At 40.5% G+C, this 20,172-nt stretch overlaps 1 protein-coding gene across 3 annotated transcripts in view; it reads left to right on the forward strand.

Moving 5' to 3' along the window:
- The window catches only part of PRDM15 (PR/SET domain 15), an 83,072-nt gene that overhangs the window by 54,886 nt on the left and 8,014 nt on the right, over positions 1 to 20,172 (forward strand). For all 3 annotated transcript variants that reach the window (XM_060234222.1, XM_060234223.1, XM_060234225.1), the window contains exons 16-22: positions 266 to 400; positions 2,091 to 2,254; positions 3,028 to 3,107; positions 4,023 to 4,142; positions 6,448 to 6,579; positions 11,258 to 11,341; positions 11,464 to 11,639. In XM_060234222.1, the coding sequence (XP_060090205.1) occupies positions 266 to 400; positions 2,091 to 2,254; positions 3,028 to 3,107; positions 4,023 to 4,142; positions 6,448 to 6,579; positions 11,258 to 11,341; positions 11,464 to 11,639 (891 nt within the window). The remainder of the gene's footprint in view (positions 1 to 265; positions 401 to 2,090; positions 2,255 to 3,027; positions 3,108 to 4,022; positions 4,143 to 6,447; positions 6,580 to 11,257; positions 11,342 to 11,463; positions 11,640 to 20,172) is intronic.

Raw genomic sequence — 20,172 nt, forward strand, 5'->3', positions numbered from 1 at the left:
TATCTTTGTAATAGTAGGCAAGAAGCTGGTATGTACCATCATGTTATTCAGATTTGGGCATCTGAAATCAGGCAGAGGAACAGTGAGGTATAATCTGGACAATTGTGTCTTGTTATTAACAGAAGTTCTACTAAGATACAAGTTAAGGTGTCATTTATCTCAGTTGCTGAGGTTTTGTCTTAGTATTGTAATAAAAACATTATAACTGTGTCACCTTTGTTTTATGGCTGGCTAAGATCTGAGTTTAAACTTCCACTCCATGTAGGACATTGCAATAATGGATGACCACCAAAGGGAAGAGTTCATTGGCAAAATAGGAATCTCTTCAGAGGAAAATGATGAGAATTCAGATGGAAGTGTGGATTCTGAGCCTCACAAGTATAGCTGCAAAAGGTGCCAGGTAGTTTTACTCCTTTCAAACATTTTGTGGAGTTGTGGGATGGGAGAGCTGAGAAAAATTCTCTAATCAAGAGACTTGTGTGTTGTCCTGTGTGCACATGAAGTCTTGCATGGACAGGCCACCACATTCATGCCAATGGAGGGAGCAGTTCTATACTTTCAGAAAACATGACTTCAGTGTATTAGTGGAGTCTTCCAGCCAGCAACATCTGATCTATTAAGCTACTGGCTGGAAAACTCCTTGTATACATTAAAGTCCTCAATGGAGCATTTATATGCAATGGTAGCTTGCAGGATTGAGTTTGGTAGACAGGTAGCCTGGGCCCTTCTATAGGGAGTAGTACAGTGCTATCAATAAGTAGTATAAGGAGTCATGAAAAGGTCTTCTTACTTATCCCTACTACATGACATGGGTAGCTTCTGGAATTTAAATGAAGCCTCTGAAGAAGATTTCAGCCAATAGTTTAAGGACCACTATAATGTGATGGTTACAAATTCAGTACCTCTGCCCAACCCTTATTGTATCCCTATATCATCAATCATTGACTCTAGGAATATCCTCAATCCCTTTTCATCTCTGCACTGTGAGTTTCCTTCTGTTATTGCCCCCTTCTTGCTTTGGTTCTTGAGCATATTCCTCATGTATCACTGTCCACCTAATGTCCCTTCAGGTCCCTCTCTCAGTCTTCTTCATATTCATGAGTGAATTCCTGACACTTGGCCCTATTTAAGAGTCAATCCCTCTTCATTTCTGGGGATCCAGTATGAAAACCTTCCATCAAAAGAGCAGAACCCTAGGAGCAGGGAAGGATCTGTTCACCCCTTCCCCATTTTACTATTTTGGTCCCCAGTGTCAGCAGAGACAAAGACAAAAGTTGTTTTTGTTGTTTTTTTAGTAAGATACTATTGCACTCCTGCAATCTTGCAATTAAATGGGCTTGGCAAATGTGCTCTTATTATTGCCCAAGGCAGCTTAGGAAAACCATGGGAGCACAGCTGCAATATTTCTGATTTGTGAGATCACACCAGTGCTTTCCTATGACACTTAGATATAAATGTTATAATTGCTGATTGACGTGACTGGAGTGCCTTAGTGCTATCTAAAGAGCTCAGTGACCACTTACAGAATTATCTGAGCCCATAAGGGGAGGGCGGGATGCAAATCTAATAACATAAATAATGAATAAATAAATCTAGAGAACCTTCTCTAAGTGGCAGAATCACAGGCTGGAGACCAGAATTGTGCTCCAGATACTGAATCTGATTCTTAAAGACGGTTCGCTAAGAGGTATATTCACTGGCCAGAGTACAGTTCTGAGCTCTAGCCAACAATACAGTTTTTTAAGGGGAAAAATGTACAAGTAATACAGGAGTTCACTTGTGACACCTTGGCATGTTCCCTGAAAGATATGCTGTGTGAGGTTTTATTCCCAGTCTCAATGATAAGAAGGGCTTCTCTGTACACTATGGTCATTTCCTGAGTAAATAACACTCTAATCCAGCCTCTCAGCCCAGCCAATCAGCGGTAGAGGATTCATTGCCACAAATTAAATAAGATCTTGACAGCCTATATCTGATTATTGGTTTCTTTTACTATTTCTCTCAAAGCTGTATTAACTAGTGGTTGCTGTTTGCAGATTTTTCTTTCTCCTTTCAGTGTGTGATGCACTCACTATTGTTTCATTCCTTAGTTAACATTTGGCCGAGGAAAAGAGTACTTGAAACACATCATGGAAGTTCACAAGGAGAAGGGATACGGCTGTAGCATCTGCAATAGACGTTTTGCCTTGAAGGCAACTTACCATGCACACATGGTCATTCACCGGGAAAACCTGCCTGACCCCAATGTGCAGAAGTAAGCAGATGTATCTGAAAAAACAAAATTAAGGATATAATGTAGCCATCTATACATGGGCTAAAGTTATTGACTTCATTTGAATTTAGGCATAAGAAAGTGGAGGCTGGCTCACAACCTGTTTTCTAGAGTTATTGGCAGAACAGCCAATAAGAACAGTGAAGGACATTAATTGTAGGGAATAATGAGCTAGTGCTTATGGTGCTTGATCTTGGGATTTCTATTTACAGTGTGCTCACTTTGGGAACTTTATTTAGACTGATTTTGCATATAACTGCCAGAGCCAGCTACACCATTTTCTTGCCACTACATCGCATAGATATGATAATTCCTGCCATTTCCAGCCTGCTCGTGGAAGAGAAAGATGGGAACAATTTTACCCAAGGCAGCTTCTGGACCCTTTTGATTATTGCTCCACATGAATCTCGTGACCCTGGGAATGGCTGCTCAGGGGAGGGGAGAGCTTGGAAGACTTGGCAATCTTTGTACTGGATCCAAACTGTATCTTTTGAAATTCAGTAGTCATTTAGGACAGGAAATTTGAAAAATAGAGTCAGTGTGCCTTTGCAGGGGATATTCCAGTAGGCAGTTGGACAGATGTACTGAAAGGCAGCTGAGTTTTTATGCATAATTCCAAGGTGCAATTATATGCTTTTAAAGAGGTGTTTTTAAAATGTGGGGTTTTTTGCAGATTAAAGTACATATACACGATCATAGACTTTAAGTTATTTAGAAAAAGAATATCACTAGCTGATCTTTATTTCCCATTTTAGATATATCCATCCATGTGAAATCTGTGGAAGGATTTTTAACAGCATAGGGAATTTAGAACGGCATAAACTTATTCATACAGGTAGTCTTGTTTTATTATTATTTACTTTATAATGAAGGTTTTACTCTTCTGCTGTTTTTTATTATTCTGTACTGTTTTGTTATTTTGTGACACTTTTCTGTGGGAGAAATGCATTATAATGACTCATTCATGTATTGAAGTGGGATTCTGCACCCAACTCCCCAAACCTTGAACCCTGCTGCACAGGGGAGGGAGGGCTATAAATCTAAGATATAAATAAATAAAAATCCTTTTATTGGGGAAGACACCTTAGAAGAGTAAGAATGCCCTCAGTCATAGTGCCTGTGGCCAGGTTAGTTTATAAAGCAGACCTAAACAGCAGCATATGTTGATCTTCCCAAACTACATGCTTCTTTGCTATACTTCTTCTCATCACAGCAACAAGGAGTAGGTGGAACTGCTGAATTGCAGCAAAGGTAGATAGGAGATATGGAAGTCATACTGCCTAGTTCTTGGTTGTGAAGAAATCAAGGGCTCTACCAGACATTCCAACTGGACAGGGTGTTCTCTCCTTCTGGGTACAGAAGCATTTCTGTAGCATTTCTGTTCCTTGCAGGGTCTCCATATATAATGTGATGGAAAATATTCCAGGTTGAAAACAGCTCCCATTGGTTGCTTCAGTCACTTGCTTACTGCTTTTTCGCATCTATCTCTTGTTGTTTTTCTCCTTTTTGCCTTTTTTTTTTAATCAGTTCTTTGGAGATCTTTTCTTACAGCTGTTCTGAGATATCTCTGCAGCTTTCTCTGTCCTTTTCTGCTTCCACTGTCATTCTACATGTCCTTTTAAAATTATTTGGCTTTCAAGAGTGTTTACTACTTTATAAAAGAAGCTGAAAGAGAAACTTCCATACACAATTTGTATTTTTTTCCATTTGGTATTTTGTTTATATATCAATCTCTTTTTGTTTTTAAAAGGTGTGAAAAGTCATGCCTGTGAACAGTGTGGTAAGTCATTTGCAAGGAAGGATATGTTAAAAGAACATATGAGAGTCCATGATAATATCCGAGAATACCTGTGTGCAGAATGTGGCAAAGGTATGGCTATCCTTTCATATCTCTAAATACCTGTAATCTAGCATAAAATTACTACTGTTAAGTTTTGACTCCTTGTTAAGTTTTGACTCCTCTATAAATGAGTTGGAATCATGTTTTTTAACATTGATAGAATACTGGAGGTATTTATTCCTACATAATTTTATATCAGCAAACCTCTGCAGCAGAGCACATTTTTAACTTCTGAAGTCTCATATACATGATCAGATGGTATAATGCCATGATGCTGATAGCTTTTTAAAAAATGTATCTTGCGTATGCTTCAGTAAAAGTAAATCAGGGATATTATAACTACCAGAAATACAGTAGAAAAATAACCCCTCCTGATGATAATGCATCATGCATCAACACAGTCCTGTAGAGAAGTGATTCTCAGCTGGTAGGCAAACCACTGATGGGATGCAGAAGTAATTAGGTGGGATGCAGGATTTTCATAATTATTACTAATAATTTGCTCTCCTTCAATCACTGTGTCCACCTACAAGTGTGACATGTTGTCTCCTGCCAGCCCTACCTGCCATGGATTATTCATCTGTAATCCTTTGGCATGCTTGTAGTAATAACAGAATGGTGAAAGCATATTACTGTCCTCAGAAAAATTGGGGGTTAGGGTTTTAGTGGGACTCAGGTTATTTGATAGAGAAACTGGTGAGGTGTAGCTGTAGCAAAAATCTTTTGGGGCATTGCATTAGTTATGGATACTTTTAATCTCAGTGTTACTTAGTTGCAAACACTGTTGTGAAGAGCTGCTCTCACCAATGTGTTATCTGTTGCCGATTTTATAACTCCTGACATAATTATTTATGGGGCTTAATTTTAAAGAACTTACCATTGATTTAAGAGAATCCTAGTTCCAGGTATTTTAACTAATTAATTCATTAATTGAAATATTATGATGTGGAGAGAAAGAGAGGGTGTCAAGAGAGAAGCCATCTTAGAGAAAAATTCCAACCAAATTCTCATCCTGTTGCACTCTGACTTTTCTACAGGGGTCAGCAAGTCACACACCCCTCCCACTGGCAGTTACTTGTTAAGGTTTTCAAAGGCCTGGTAATTAATTCACATGGTTCAGCTGTGAATCTGGTGGGGGGGGGGCAGGAAGTTCACTGTTATCCAGAAAGTTCCATAGATAGCTGTAATTGGTTAGGGAAGGTCAGGAGGTTATGGCCACCTACCAGGGTAGCTAGCTCTTGGTTGTAAAATTCCTGAAGATTTGAGGATGGAGCCTGGGGAGAGGGACTGCAACAGAGTACAATGCCATAGAGTCCACCTTTCAAAGAGCCATTTTCTCCAGGGAACTTGATCTCTGTAGCCTGGGGATCAGTTGTAATTCTGGAAGATATCCAGGTCCTACCTGGAGGTTGGCAATCATACTACCTACTGACCATTGCTGCCTGAAGATACTCTTTGTATGCTCTGAAACATCACATGCTTTAGCTGCAAGAACCAATGTTGCTGCTATTAGGAATAAGAAAGTAGACAGCCAGTTAGTTTTGTTATTTTTCTGCACATAAAGAACTGAACAATTTTTTTTGAGAAGTTTTCTTGAATTTCTTCAATAAATCTTTTTTTGCCTCTTTTCTGTGAGTTACTGAGGAGTGACTTGAACCAATCAGGGCCTAAATTAGATTTCGGTACCACAACACGGCAGGACAGACTTGACACAGGGATTAGCTTCCCCACACCTGTACTGATTTCCTGACATCAAGTTGATTCCCCCCCAGTTGTCTGTATGTTTTCCCCCCAGTTTCCCCCACATAATTTATGTTAGAATGAAAAAGTAATTTTCCTCTCTCAGTGCTGCAACCACTATCTGACTTGGAAGGGTGGTAGTGATGAGGCTCTCCGCTGTTATTTATCAGCAAAAATGCTCAGAAAATCCTTTTGCAAGCTCTTCCAGCATCTCCTAGGCTGACTTTTCAAGTGTTACAGCAGCTGAATTAATTTAAAGAAACTTGACATAGAATGCACATAGATCATTATCACAGTGCTGTAGCATCTGAATTAATTTTCAAAAACTTGAGAGCACACAGAGATCAACATAATTCATTTCCGAAAGACCGATTTCAAAGCCTCTCATTAATCTTTCATTGCCCTTTTTCATGGATTTCGTGAAGTTTTTTATGGATTGTTTTCTGTTGCACAAAAGATGTTTCAGTCAGGTTTGAAGAGGTGACCATTGGCTTAAAACATTCTCATGCAAAGTCTTTTTTCTTGAGTGTTGCTAGGGGAAGAGTGGTAAAAGAGCTTCTCCACCAAGCTTCAGTTTAGGCTTTGTTTCTTACAGGCATGAAAACAAAACATGCATTGCGCCATCACATGAAATTACACAAAGGGATAAAAGAGTATGAATGCATGGAGTGCCATCGGAAATTTGCACAGAAAGTCAATATGCTGAAGCACTACAAAAGGCACACAGGTGAGCCTGTTAACAAGAGCCATTGAATAAAGCAGGCTAATTGCCTGGAAGTCCATTGAGGAGTGTTCTGCTATTCTCTTCACTGACATCATTGTACAGTACAGTCATTCAGCAGTCACTGTACAGTGACAACAGTTGCATATTTGCTAAGAAAGTACAACTGAGTTCAACTTTCTGGAAGATGTGCATAGTGCTGTATCTTAGTAATTGACATGGCTATATTTTACTTGCCAGCAATTTTATGTGGAACCAGCTGTATCTACTTTATGGAATTTCCAAGTTTTTATGGAGGAAGTATGACAGACAAATACATGTAATTTGGAGTATGAGCAGATCTTTAGAGGCTGACTCTGCTAATGATTTTTACCAAATGCACTTAGGTAATTTCCCCCCCAACATCTTTTCCGGAATAAAGAACTACTAGCATGATTGGAGTAGCTGATAAAGACAAGAAGCTGAAGGAAGATATTCATATTTTGAATTGTGTAAACTGTGAATGTGAACTGTCAGTACTAATAAAAGTGATGAGATGTTTTGACCTAATTATTTATTTGATTTGCTTAATTCCCATCTTGGCCTAGGACAGGCTCTGGGCGATGTACATCAGATAAAATACAAAAGTTAAAATAACATAACAATTCAAGTTAAAACAATAAATTAAAAAAAACCCCAACCCAATGGTGTCCCGTTAATTGAGTTCTCCTTCCAGACTATCAGAGTTTATGTCTGTGTAGTCTTTGCTAGTGAATTGCACCATCTTTAGCCTGGTATTAAGAGATCCTCATTTCATGAGAGCTGAGGGTGATTCCTTTGCAGCTCCACTGCTGTGGAATCAACTACCAGAAGAGGTGCGGGCCCTACGATGTTTAGATCAATTCCGCAGGGCCTGTAAGACCTACCTCTTCAAAATAGCCTTCAACTAATGCCAAGCCAAGAAAGTGCCGCCGGATATGTTTTTTAGCTACTGAACCTACTGAAGACCTAATGTTATAGCACCACTATGTTAATGTTAATTTTAATATAACTTGTAAATTGTTTTAATGATGATTTTATAATTATAATTGTTGATGTATATTATATTTTTATGCTGTGAGCCGCCCTGAGCCTGCCCTAGCGGGGAGGGCGGGATACAAATAAAAAGTATTATTATTATTATTATTATTATTATTATTAAAATGGGCCTGCCCTGGGTCCTGTAAAGGAGATGAGTGCTGAGAGTTTGAAACTTTGATTTTAGATCCTGCATTTTTATCTTGGTGACAGGCTGGAGTAACCAGAATAATAGATCTCTTTGTCAAAGGTAAAGTACTTGGGAAAACCCAGTTGGACACCAAAATAGGGCAGATTCCCCCATGGTATAGATATTTACAAATTCTTCATATGTTGAAATGTCAGAACATGTCACAAATTAGCACTAGGCCACTCACAGACTTTGAAATGCTTATAAAAAACAGTGATGGTTCATCCTCAGAGCTTGTCTTCAAAATTTACAAGATACTTCTATCCCTAGAAAGTACAAAGCCTCTGACTAGCCAAAAACAATGGAATTTAGGCTGTCGGGATAGCCTTAAATCTGAGGACTGACCTAATATTTGGAATTTTCCAAGTTTTAAGTTAAAGATTTTTAGTAAAAGATTCCAGGCCTTTAAGATGACATCTCGGTGGTACATAACTCCTGCAAGGTTAATAAAAGAATAAAAGCTACCAACAGTAAAAAAATGCTAGGGAAAATGTGGACACACTGGAGACTTCTTACACTGTTAGTGGGGGTGTGAGCTCTTTAGTGCCTTCTGGAATCAGGTCCTAAAGGAAATACAGGTGATCACAGGTCAAAATACGGGTCAAAATTGATCATTTTTGCCAGAAACGGTCTTATTGGGTTTGTGGGATTCTCAGGGATGTAAGAAGAGGGTTATTGAAATGATTTCAAATCTGTTGGTGGTGGCAAAAATCTTAATTGCTACTTACTGGAGACATCCTCAAGTTCCATCGATAAAGTCTTGGAAAGAAAAGCTACGGGAATATTTTGTATTGGGTAAAACAATGCTTTACAACCTCCAGTGTTCACAAGATTTATTATATTCACGTTTTGAAGAAATCTGGTTTCCTATAGGTTGTAATATTTGATGGACACTTTTTAACCTAGGAATGCATATTATAGAGATTTGATTTACTTTTAGTGTATATTTTAACATGACTTGTTGGATCTCTATTGACTACTGAATGATTGTATTCTAGGACTTAACTATTAATAATGTGTGCTAATCTGTAACTAGTTGTATGTTATGCTGTGGGACTCTAACTGCACTCTTTACAAAAGTATTTGATGTATACTTTTAATTGTTGTTTATTGTACATTATTACTGATGGTGGCTTACTGTTAATTGGAAAACTTTTTGTTAAAATAAAAAAAAAATCAAAAAGAAACTTATTCTTAGTTATGATTCTCAGCCAATCTGATCTGGGATCATGGTGTGTGGAGAGAGAGGGTTTAGGCCTTCCCTTGTGTTATTTTCCTGACTTAAAACAGCCCTGGGGAGCTATTGTTTGCCCTGTTAGCAGTTATGTAGGGTAAAAAATGTACCAATGGTATATTATTCTGCGGAAAATTTTCTGCCTTACAGAAAATTTTGTAAATATAGTATTTTATATAGTACATTTGTAAATATAGTATTTTTCTTATCTACAGCTGCATAAGGGCTGTTGTGCTAAGAATCAGCCATGTTTGACAGCCTAAACATGGGATGTGAACAATGGCCAAAATCCCCAGTGTTTCTATAAGGTCCTGGTTTGTACATGGTGGACTTATCTTCTTTGCTAATATTATTTAAATTATTTATAAACTTAGAATGGAAAACTTCCCACTTCAAAACTTACTTACTGATGGAAGTTTCCACAATGGGACAAATAGCAGCTCCCTGGGGCTATTTCATGTTGGGAAACTAGCAATGAGAGGAAGACTTTCCCACACATCATGGTCTTGATCCAATTGTCTCCACATGCCTGAGAACCCATGTTTCAACCAGAAATTTTCAGCACATGTCTGATAGGTTCCAAAGTAGACTTGGGAGCTACCTGGATCCATTCCAGTCCAGCTTTCAGCCAGATCACGGGATGGAGACGGTTCTGGTTGCCCTCATGGATGACCTCATGCAACATCTGGATCAGCAGTGCTATTGCTGTTAGATGGGTCGGCCACATTTGATATGGTTGACCACCAGCTACTGTCTAGCCGCCTCACCGACGCGGGGATCCAGGGGTCAGCCTTACAATGGATGGCCTTTTCTCCAACGTCGGGGACAAAGGGTGGTCATAGGGGAAGAATCATCCCAAAGGCACCCGCTTATATGTGGTGTACCACAGGGTGCAGTTCTATCCCTGGTGTTATTTAACATCTATATGCACCCACTTGCCCAGATTGTCAGGAGGTATGGGCTGGGATGTCACCAATATGCAGATGACACCCAGCTCTAATTATGGGTGGCCAGTCCGACTGTACCCCGGATAATCTAGACCTGGCTCTTCAAGCCATAGCCTCTTGGCTCAGGCAGTCGGTTGAAGCTGAATCCGACGAAGACGGAGGTTCTCTATATGGGTCAGGGTGGCCCAGGAAGGGAGATCCCTTTACCAACTCTTGATGGGGTGCCACTGATACCGACCCCTAAGGTCAAGAGCTTGGGAGTGCTTCTTGAGTCCTCTTTGACAGTGGAGGCTCAAGTTGCAGCCGCTGCCAAATCCGCCTTTTTCCATTTCCAGCAGGCTCAGCAGTTGGCCCGTTTCTTGGAACATGACAACCTAGCAATGGTAATCCATGCCACGGTCACCTCGAGAATAGATCACTGTAATGCTCTCTACCTGGGGCTACCTGACTTGGAAACTGTAGCTAGTGCAGAACGCATCAGCACAGCTGTTAATGAGGCTCCCTCGATGGGAGCACATTCAGCCGGTGCTGAAAGAACTGCACTGGCTACCTATTGTGTTCCAAGTCTGTTTCAAGGTGTTGGAATTGACTTTTAAAGCCCTATATGATCGGGGGCCTATCTATTTTTGGGACTGCCTTTCTCCACATGTTCCCCAGAGAGCACTGCGTTCAGGGACGCAACATCTACTGTCCATCCCCGGACCAAGGGAGGCCAGGCTGTGCACTACATGGTCTAGGGCCTTCTTAGTGGCAGCACCTGAAATATAGAATGCACTCCCGGAGGCCATAAGGGCCCTGCAGGACCTCTCTCAATTCCGCAGGGCCTGCAAAACCGAGTTATTCCAACAGGCCTTTGGCACTTAAACCAGGAGAGGACTGCCACCTACACTGCTGAGATATTGGAACTACTGTGGGTTTAACTGTTAGTAAAGGACAAACTGCCTGCACCATAACATGGTTTTAAAATGTCTTAAAAGGTTTTAATAGTGTTTATTGTTTGATGTTTGATCTTTTAATTGTATTTATTGTCTGAAATTTTGAACTGATTGTTAGCCACCCTGAGTCCACTTGTGGAGAGGGTGGGGTATAAATTAAAGATAATAATAATAATAATAATTGTGCAAGTTTAAACTTACTACACCTATCACAAACTCATTAGCTTAAATGAATTAGAGCTTGCATTGATTTCTGGAGAGATGACCCACTTATGCCAATGCAGATTGTCATGTTGATCCTAATGTATTTTCTGTTCGGCAGGAATCAAAGATTTTATGTGTGAGCTCTGTGGGAAAACATTTAGTGAAAGGAACACAATGGAGACGCATAAACTTATTCACACAGGTAAATGTTTGAGCAGTTTCCAAAATTAATTGCTTCTGGATTCTGTACCATATAGTTCTCAAAAGTGTTTGCTGTGATAGAAATGCAATGCTAAAAGAGATTTTTGTTTTATTGTCCGCTAGTGGGGAAGCAGTGGACATGTTCAGTGTGTGATAAAAAATATGTCACGGATTACATGCTGCAGAAACACATCCAGCTGACCCACGATAAGGTGGAAGCTCAAAGTTGTCAACTCTGTGGAACGAAGGTTTCTACCAGAGCTTCAATGAGCCGGCACATGAGGCGAAAACATCCAGAGGTGAGAATGTTTGCATGTTAGTGGTTGATGATTCTCATGACTTCCAAGTGAGACTTTTTAGTTGTATGTATTCTTGTTCTGAATGTTGCTTTTATACACCAATGACAGTTCAGCAACTTTGAACATATGAACATATGAAGCTGCCTTATACTGAATCAGACCTTTGGTCCATCAAAGTCAGTATTGTCTTCTCAGACTGGCAGCGGCTCTCCAGGGTCTCAAGCTGAGGTTTTTCACACCTATTTGCCTTGACCCTTTTTTGGTGATGCCAGGGATTGAACCTGGGACCTTCTGCTTCCCAAGCAGATGCTCTACCACTGAGCCACCATCCCTCCCCAAATGCATTATGATGCATTGCTTAAATCTGTTCCTCACATCTTCCCAAGGCTGCTTCTGAAAATAATATATCTCACTTACAGTGAATTTTCTCAACCATTACGTATAGGAAGAGAGAAGAGGGAGTTAGTTGCCCGGAAGAGCTTGTTAGAGCCAAGATGCATAAGTAACTGGGCAATTATAGCTGAGATTGAATTAAAGTGGTAAGATCTGTGAATAGCAGTAAATTAGCATAGAAATACTAGAGTTAACGGATAAGATAATGAAGTTTGAGCCAAGTGGCACCTTAGACCAGCAGATGCACACTCCTTCAAATACATCAAAACAGATTTCCTCAAATGTTAACATACAGGTGGGGGATTTAGTTGCCAGGAAGGGCTAATTAAAATCAAGATGCATAAGTAACTGAGCAATAAATACATCTAAATTTGGAATAACATATTTGGGAAGACCTGTGAATAGCAGCAAATTGGTATATAGATAAAGGAATTAATAACAGATGTGAGAACTAAGTTTTAGTCCAGTGGCTTTACTGTGGTCTCCCCAGAAACTTTGGCGCAAAGCAGGCTTGAGAAAAAATGGAGGAAAGCCATGAGAAGGAGCTTGTATGCATCCTCATGCTGTGAGGAAGCAGCGGGAAAACCCACTTTCTAACAGCATTAATTCTGACCACATGTGGAAATGTCCCATGTCACAAGTCCAAAGCAGCCACTTTGGGGCAGTAATTTGTGACATTTAGCATCCATGAACACAATTGCTGCTTCCTAGAACTGGTAAATCACAGTACTTTTATTATATATATATTCTGCTTTAGAGGTTGCTTTCTCCCCAGAGCTGCTTATTCAGCACTCGCCCACTGAAGAAGTTCACAAACATCTGAACCTTCCTATGTTGTAATTAAATGTTGTTGCAAAGGAATGTGTTGGGTGGGGGCTATGGTTCTGTTCTGTTCAGCTGAAGGACATAGTGTGTCTACATATAAAGCCTGCCAGCACTTTACCCCTAAAGCTTGAGGGGATAGGGCATCAAAACTTTAGGCAGCTTTGTGGGAGAAAGCCCTTAAAGCCTTGGAGCCCTGGACAAAACTCCCAATTCTTTAGAATTTACACATTTGGCTCCACCTCCTGGATCAGCAGCTCTGATCTTGGGTCGTGCTCCCCTCCACCTCATTCTGCCTCTTCTGAGCCACTGACCAGAAAGGTTAAAGGCAAGGATAAGGAGAAATGCAACCTGACCTTCTAGCAGTGTGGTCCCATCTGCACTCCCAAGCCTTCACCAGCCTTGTAGGAGAAATCCAGAACTCTGTCTCTGGATCTGAGATTTCCACCCGTTTTTATCTCAGATGTGGATGTGGGTCAGGATCTGTGTGAGTCTGTTCTGGAGCAAATGGCCACAGTGCTGTGGTCTCAGCCCCAACCCATCTACCTGTACATGATGTCTCCAGGATATATGGATTAATGGGATGACAACTTCACAAGCCCCAGGGATGTGACTTTATATTATCATCTTCAGGTGTGTCATTGAACCCACCTTCAGTGACGGTTGCATGCAGGCTGTGTTCTCCTGTACCTGAGGGGAGAAGAGGCAGCAATTGAATCTTCCGGATCTGACACATTAGATCCCAGTCCAGACAAGAGGATAAGCAAGCCATTTCCATCATCTCCCACAGAAGATCTCCAAATGTTTGGAGAACAGATAATTCGTACGGCCCAGTCTCTCAAGATAGAAATCATTGCCTTGGAGCACAAGCTGAAAGATGAGTCACCACTACTCAGAGTCCCCTGGTATTAATGCATTCCTGGTGTTGGTGAACCTTGAGGACCTCACACAGGAACTGTGGTAAAAACCTGCATCTCTCCAGCCTACCTTGAGAAAAGCAGAATATTTTTATAAGATCAAAAAGGAGCCACGTAACAACCTAATGACTCATCCTCTGCTGTCTTTCTTGGTGATGGATGAGATGCAACCCAAGGGCCACAAGGCCTACCACTCCACCTCACAGATAGAGAGGGAAGAAAGCTGGGTGTCCTGGGTCAGAAACTATATTCCTCAGCAGCGTTAAGTTTTAAATCTCTAACTATGAAACCGTTATAGCTGGCTACCAGCTCTTCTTATGGGAAAGGATTCTTCCCTTCCTGAAACTCCTGCCAGAAGATAAGGCTCTGCATACGGAGGCCATTAAACTGTCAAAGCAGCAGATTAATGTGGGATGGCATTCTACAAATTCTTCTGCATGAGCCATAGCATTGTTAAGATCAGCAGTGTTACCTATGGTGACCAATATTAAAGTTGAGGACTTCCCTTTCCAAGGTTCCACTCTATTCTCTGCTAAGATGGACAAGGCACTGTTGCTGATAAAGAAAAACAAGCAAAGTTCCTGGGAGTGTCACAGTCATCCACCTCCTAATTTAAGCAGAGGGCTTTTGTGAGACAGTCCTGGCATCTGTGACAAAGCAACTACCACTTTTTTATGCCAATAAAGGCTAACTTGACTTGACTTGACAACCACTTTTCTGGCTCCTTGGGGTCTCCTAAGCTGTTTACTCCACAACAGGGTTACCATAGGCAAAAGGCATGCATGTGTGGAACCAGCAACTGCCCTCTTCCAGAGAGGCAACTGCATTCCAAAAACTATATACATTTGACTAGTATCCCTGTCAACTAGGGATGTGTAAAAAAATAAAATTCGGAAGTATACGGATTCGGAAGTATACGGGGGAAAGAAATACGGAATCCCATATATTTCTGAATTCCGTAGTCGGAATAGCCGCATATACGGTAGATGCGCGGCTATTTCCAAATATACGGCCCCATTATACCCTATGAGCCATTGAAATCAATGGCAAATAGGATATATTTGAAGCCACCTGGAGGGGAGGGGGTTTGAGGGAGAGCCCCCAAATTTGCAGGGGACTCTCCCCTACAAACCCCCCAAGTCCCAAAGAGATTGGGCCAGGGGGTCCCATTCCAGGGGCACCCAAAGAGGGTGCCCCTATTCCACCATTATACCCTATGGGCCATTGAAATCAATGGCAACATAGGGCATAATTAGAGGCTACTGGGGGCAGGGAAAGTCCCTAAAACTGCAGGGAACTCTCCCCTACAAAACCCCCAATTCCCAAAAAGATTGGGCCAGGGGTCCCTGTCTTTGGGCTCCCCAAAAGGCCCATTGCCAACAATGCTGGGGAAAACCAATTAGCCACTTCCTCCACTATAATTGCTATGGGGAAAGTGGCTCTGGCCAGAGGGGAGTTTGAGGGAGAGGCCCCAAAACTGCAGGGCAGCTTCAGGGGACTCCCCAGCATGAAACCCCCCTGGCCCAAAAAGACTACACCCATCTGTGGGCAACCCAAAAGGAACATTGCTCCCAATGGTGAGAAAAAAACAATTAGAGCCGCTTCCTCACTGTAATTGTCGTGGGAAAAGTGGCTCTGGGGAGCAGGAGGGTTTGAGGAGAGCCCCCAAACTGCTGTGCAGCTTCAGGGCACTGTCCCACACAAAACCCACAAGGCCAAAAAAAAAAAAAATTGGACCAGGGGGTCCAATTCCTGGGGCATCCAAATCCAAACCTAACTTCACACCAGAGAATCTCTATAGGACCCAAATGCACTACATCCCTCTATCTACTCTATGAACCCTGCAGGCCTGGAACCAATATAAACCCAGTTGCCAACGTCACTGCCACACAAAACACAATCTGCTCAAGGTCTGCTCTGCAGACCTGGCTGCAGCAAATCCAGATGCCATCTCTCCAGCCCTGCCCCAAAGAACACGGGGAGAGCTGGCCAAGCACAACAAGCCTGCTGGTTCTGGATCTCTCACCCAGGTGCCAGCTTCCCAGCCACAGAACACACAATCTACAGATGCCAGCTCTCCAGCCCTCCCCCTCCCAAAACCAGAACCAGAAAAAGGGATAACAGGAGAAGGCCAAGAAATTCAACTGTTAAAAAGTGGCCTTTTAAACAATGAAAATTAAGCCAAACAGCACCCCCCCTCCAAGAACCAGAAGAGAAGAGGAACAACAGCAGCACAACACAGCAGCAACAAATCAAACACAGAATCCTTTTAAAACAGCAAAAAACGTAACTTTTAATAATACAGGAACTTTACCAACCCCTCCCCCCCCAAAAAACCTTCACCCTAACCCCAAGAAATCCAAGCCACCCAAATCAGGAAAAGTGAAAGGACACTGCACTTTTAAAAGTCCTCTCACTAAATTAAGATATGGGCAAATTGGCAAAAAAAACCCCCACCCCAGCAGAACCCCCTAACCCCAAATAAGCTAGTACCCACCACCCAAATCTGGACAAGTAAAGGGACTCTGAGTCTTAAAAAGTCCCTTTACCAACTGAAATAAAAACAAGAACCCCAAGACTGTCTTACCTTTTAGACGTCTTCTCTACTCCAGGAGAGTCTGGTAAGGCTGAGCAGCAGCAGCTGCCTAAGGCCAAGGGCCAGCACAGCTTGCCCTTAGGGCTGATCCAGAAACTCCAGCTTATGCAAAATGCGGCAGCATAGCTGTTAACTGCATTGCCTTTTTTTTTATCAGTCATTCTTTTATTTCTTCTACCTATAACAACTTAAACAACTATAACAACTTATAACAGCATTAAATCGACCAAAAAGAAGAAAACAAACTACAGACCATGTATACAGTAGGAGTGTGGATGTGGTCTTACAAAACATGAAAACAAATAATGAATTTTCGTAATTGGGATAGAAAGCCACAGGAAAAAACAACAACAACAACAAAAACATATTATAAACTTCTAGACACAGTTATAACCACCCTGGTCGCTTTCACATCCCGCCTGTTAATGTTTCTTCATCCAGTTATAGAATTTTTCCCAATTTTTAGAGATATCAGATTTCGGCACCCCTTTCAACCGGTTAGTTAAAACATCCATTTCAGCGGCATGTAAAATTTTGTCAATAATCTCCTCCTGCGATGGACAGGTTTCCTGTCTCCAATAACTAGCAAACATGATTCTAGCCGCCGTTAAGATATAGACTGTTAAATACTCGTCTTCCTGTGGAACCTCTTTTCTAACCAACGATAAGAGCATCATCTCCGGTTTCATCTGTATACTTATATTTAAAATTTCCTTTAGCAATCCATGAATTTTGACCCAGAATTTTTTTGCGACTTTACACAACCACCAAATATGATAATAAGTGCCTATCTTTTCTCCATATTTCCAGCTCAAAGGTGATATTTTTGTGTTAAATTTAGATAGCTGTATTGGGGTGATATGCCATCGATGAAATAGTTTAAAAAAATTCTCTCTATAATTAACTGGTTTAAGGATCTTATAGTTTAGTTTCCAAAGGAGAGACCACTGGTCTAAATTAATATTATTTTCTAAATTTTTAGCCCAACTGATCATGGTTTCTTTGACAGTTTCGTCTTCTAACTTTATTTGGATCATATAATTATATACCTTTTTGATTACCTTATCTTTATCCATATAAAGTATTTTATCGAGATCAAAGTTATCTTTGGTAAACCCTCTTACTTTATCCTTGTTGTATTTTGACCTGATCTGATTCATCTCCCACCAATGTATCTTTATCCCAGCAGCTTCCAGGACTTCCTTCCCTTTCAAGTTGTCCTTATCATCCAACAAATCCTTATATCTAATAGGTCTGTTAAAATTCCATAGTTGCGGTTGTATTGAGGCCTCTTCTGGTGATATCCACCTTGGTGTTTTATGATAAAATTTCCTTTTTATCTTTATCCAAGCCTCATACAGTGCCCTGCAAACCAGGTGGTTGGTAAAATATTTTTGGGTTTTACCTATGTACCATAAGTTGGCATGCCACCCTGCCTGTAAATCAAAACCTTCTAAGGCTAAAATTCGTTTGTTGTCCAACATAATCCAGTCTTTCAGCCAAAGCACTGCACACGCGGTATGGTAGGTTTCCCAATCAGGGAGACCAAGTCCACCATTTTCTCGTTTATCTGTTAAAATCTTCTATTTGATCCTAGGCTTCTTTCCTTGCCACACAAATAAGCGGATTAATCGCTCAATCTTCGAAAATAGGGATCTCCTAACCGCAAAACTGATCATTTGGAATAAGAACATCATTTTTGGTAGAATATTCATTTTGACCAACGCAATTCTTCCCTTGAAGGATAGCTTCAGATTGCTCTACTTTTTCGTATCTAACTCGATCTCTCTCAGTAAAGGTATAAAGTTGTTGTCATAGATGTTGCTGCACTTATTCATCATAATTATACCCAAATATTTAACTTTTTTCTCCACTTTGAATTCCGTTTTCCTCTCTAGAACAGCAATATCTTGCAATGTCATATTTTTAGTAATTATTTTTGATTTTTGTTTGTTCATCTTTAAACCCGCCACTCTCCCATATTCCTCTATCTCAGTTAACATCTCGTCCACAGAATCTTAACGGATTCTGCAAGATTGTGACCATATCATCCGCATAGGCTAGAACCTTATATGTTTCACCCTTTATCTTCAACCCAGTGATTTTGTTGTTGTTTCTAATAGCATTGTTCAATATTTCCAAAGATAGGATAAATAAAAGCGGAGATAGCGGACAACCTTGTCTCGTACCTTTCCCTAGCTTGATCTCCTCTGTTAGATCCCCATTAAGAACTATTTTAGCCACTTGATTACTATAGATAGTTCGGATATTTTTTATGAAACCATCCCCCAAATCCATAAATCTTAAAAGTAACAACATAAATTCCCAATTTAGATTATCGAAGGCTTTCTCGGCATCAAGAAAAAATAATGCCACTTGTTTATCTCTGTGTGACTCATAATACTCTAAAATATCTGAGAGTATGCGGACATTGGTTCTCATGTATCTTTTTGGGAGAAAACCCGATTGATCTGAGTGTATAATGGTATTGAGAACCTTCTTTAACCGCTGGGCCAAAATCGTGGCATATATTTTATAGTCGACATTGAGTAGAGAGATCGGTTGATAATTCTTAATCTCATCTAGATCTTTCTCCGTTTTGGGGATGAGAACAACATTTGCATATTTCCAAGAGTCTGGCAGATTTCCTGAAGACCATACCTCATCAATAAGCTTTTTGAATTGATTTATAAGAAACTCCTTAAACGTAATATAATACTCGGCCAAAATGCCATCTGGACCAGGCGCTTTATTTTTCTTTAGCTTGCCCCAGGCTTCCTCTATTTGGGCTATTGAGAATCAGTTTTTGTTCTTCCGTGAGTTTTTGTGATATTTCATTCCGCAAGTATTCTTCCTGTGATACCCTATCTAGTTCCACTGGGCTATATAACTTCTTATAAAAGTCACTAGCTATTAACTTCATTTCCTCTAATAGGGATCTATGTTTTCCATCTCTATCTTTTAAAACCTTTATAATCTTCTTTTCACGCTCTTTCCTGATCTTATATGCCAGCCACTTCCCTGGTTTATTGGCGTTCTCAAAATATTGTTGTTTAGAGTATCATATTTTCCTCTCCATCTCGTCTTGGAATACTAAGTGAATCTTATGTTGACTTCGTTTTTGATTTCTTCCAATGTTGGGTTCGTCTTTAATTACTTTTCTTTCCTTTTCAGTAATTCAGTCAGTTCTGTTAAAGCTTTATTATCTTCCCGTCTCTTGAAAGCATTATAATTTATGACTAGCCCTCTAAAATATGCTTTACTTGCGTCCCATACAGTTCTATAGGAAATCTCATTTTGGGCATTTATCTTAAAAAAGGAATTCATCTCTCGATCTATATATTCGATAAATTTCTTATCATCCACTACACTCACATGCATTTTCCAACCTATCTTCCTTTTCCCCCCTCTCAAACTAAGCAAAATAGGGTTATGATCCGCTATAGTCCGTGGCAGAATTTCCATCTCTTGAATCATTTTCATCGAACCTGCTGTTAACCAAGCCATATCAATACGGGACCAAGAGGCGTGTCTGTTAGAAAAGAAAGTAAAGTCTTTTTTGTCTGGATTTAGCGTACGCCAGACATCCAGCAAGAGAAATTCATCAGCCATCCTGTAAAAGACTTCTGGTAGTGTGCTGCTGCCTACCAAGCCTTGCTTTCTCTTACTGGTTCTAGGGCTTCTATCTAATTCTGGACATGTAACTGCGTTAAAGTCCCCAATTAAGCATAGGTGTTCAGTTTTGCATTTACTTATTTCAAAATATAGGTCTTTATAAAATGTTACCTGTTTGTCGTTAGGAGCA

The sequence above is a fragment of the Heteronotia binoei genome, chromosome 3 (genome assembly GCF_032191835.1).
Source record: "Heteronotia binoei isolate CCM8104 ecotype False Entrance Well chromosome 3, APGP_CSIRO_Hbin_v1, whole genome shotgun sequence".
In the NCBI taxonomy this organism is placed as follows: domain Eukaryota; kingdom Metazoa; phylum Chordata; class Lepidosauria; order Squamata; family Gekkonidae; genus Heteronotia; species Heteronotia binoei.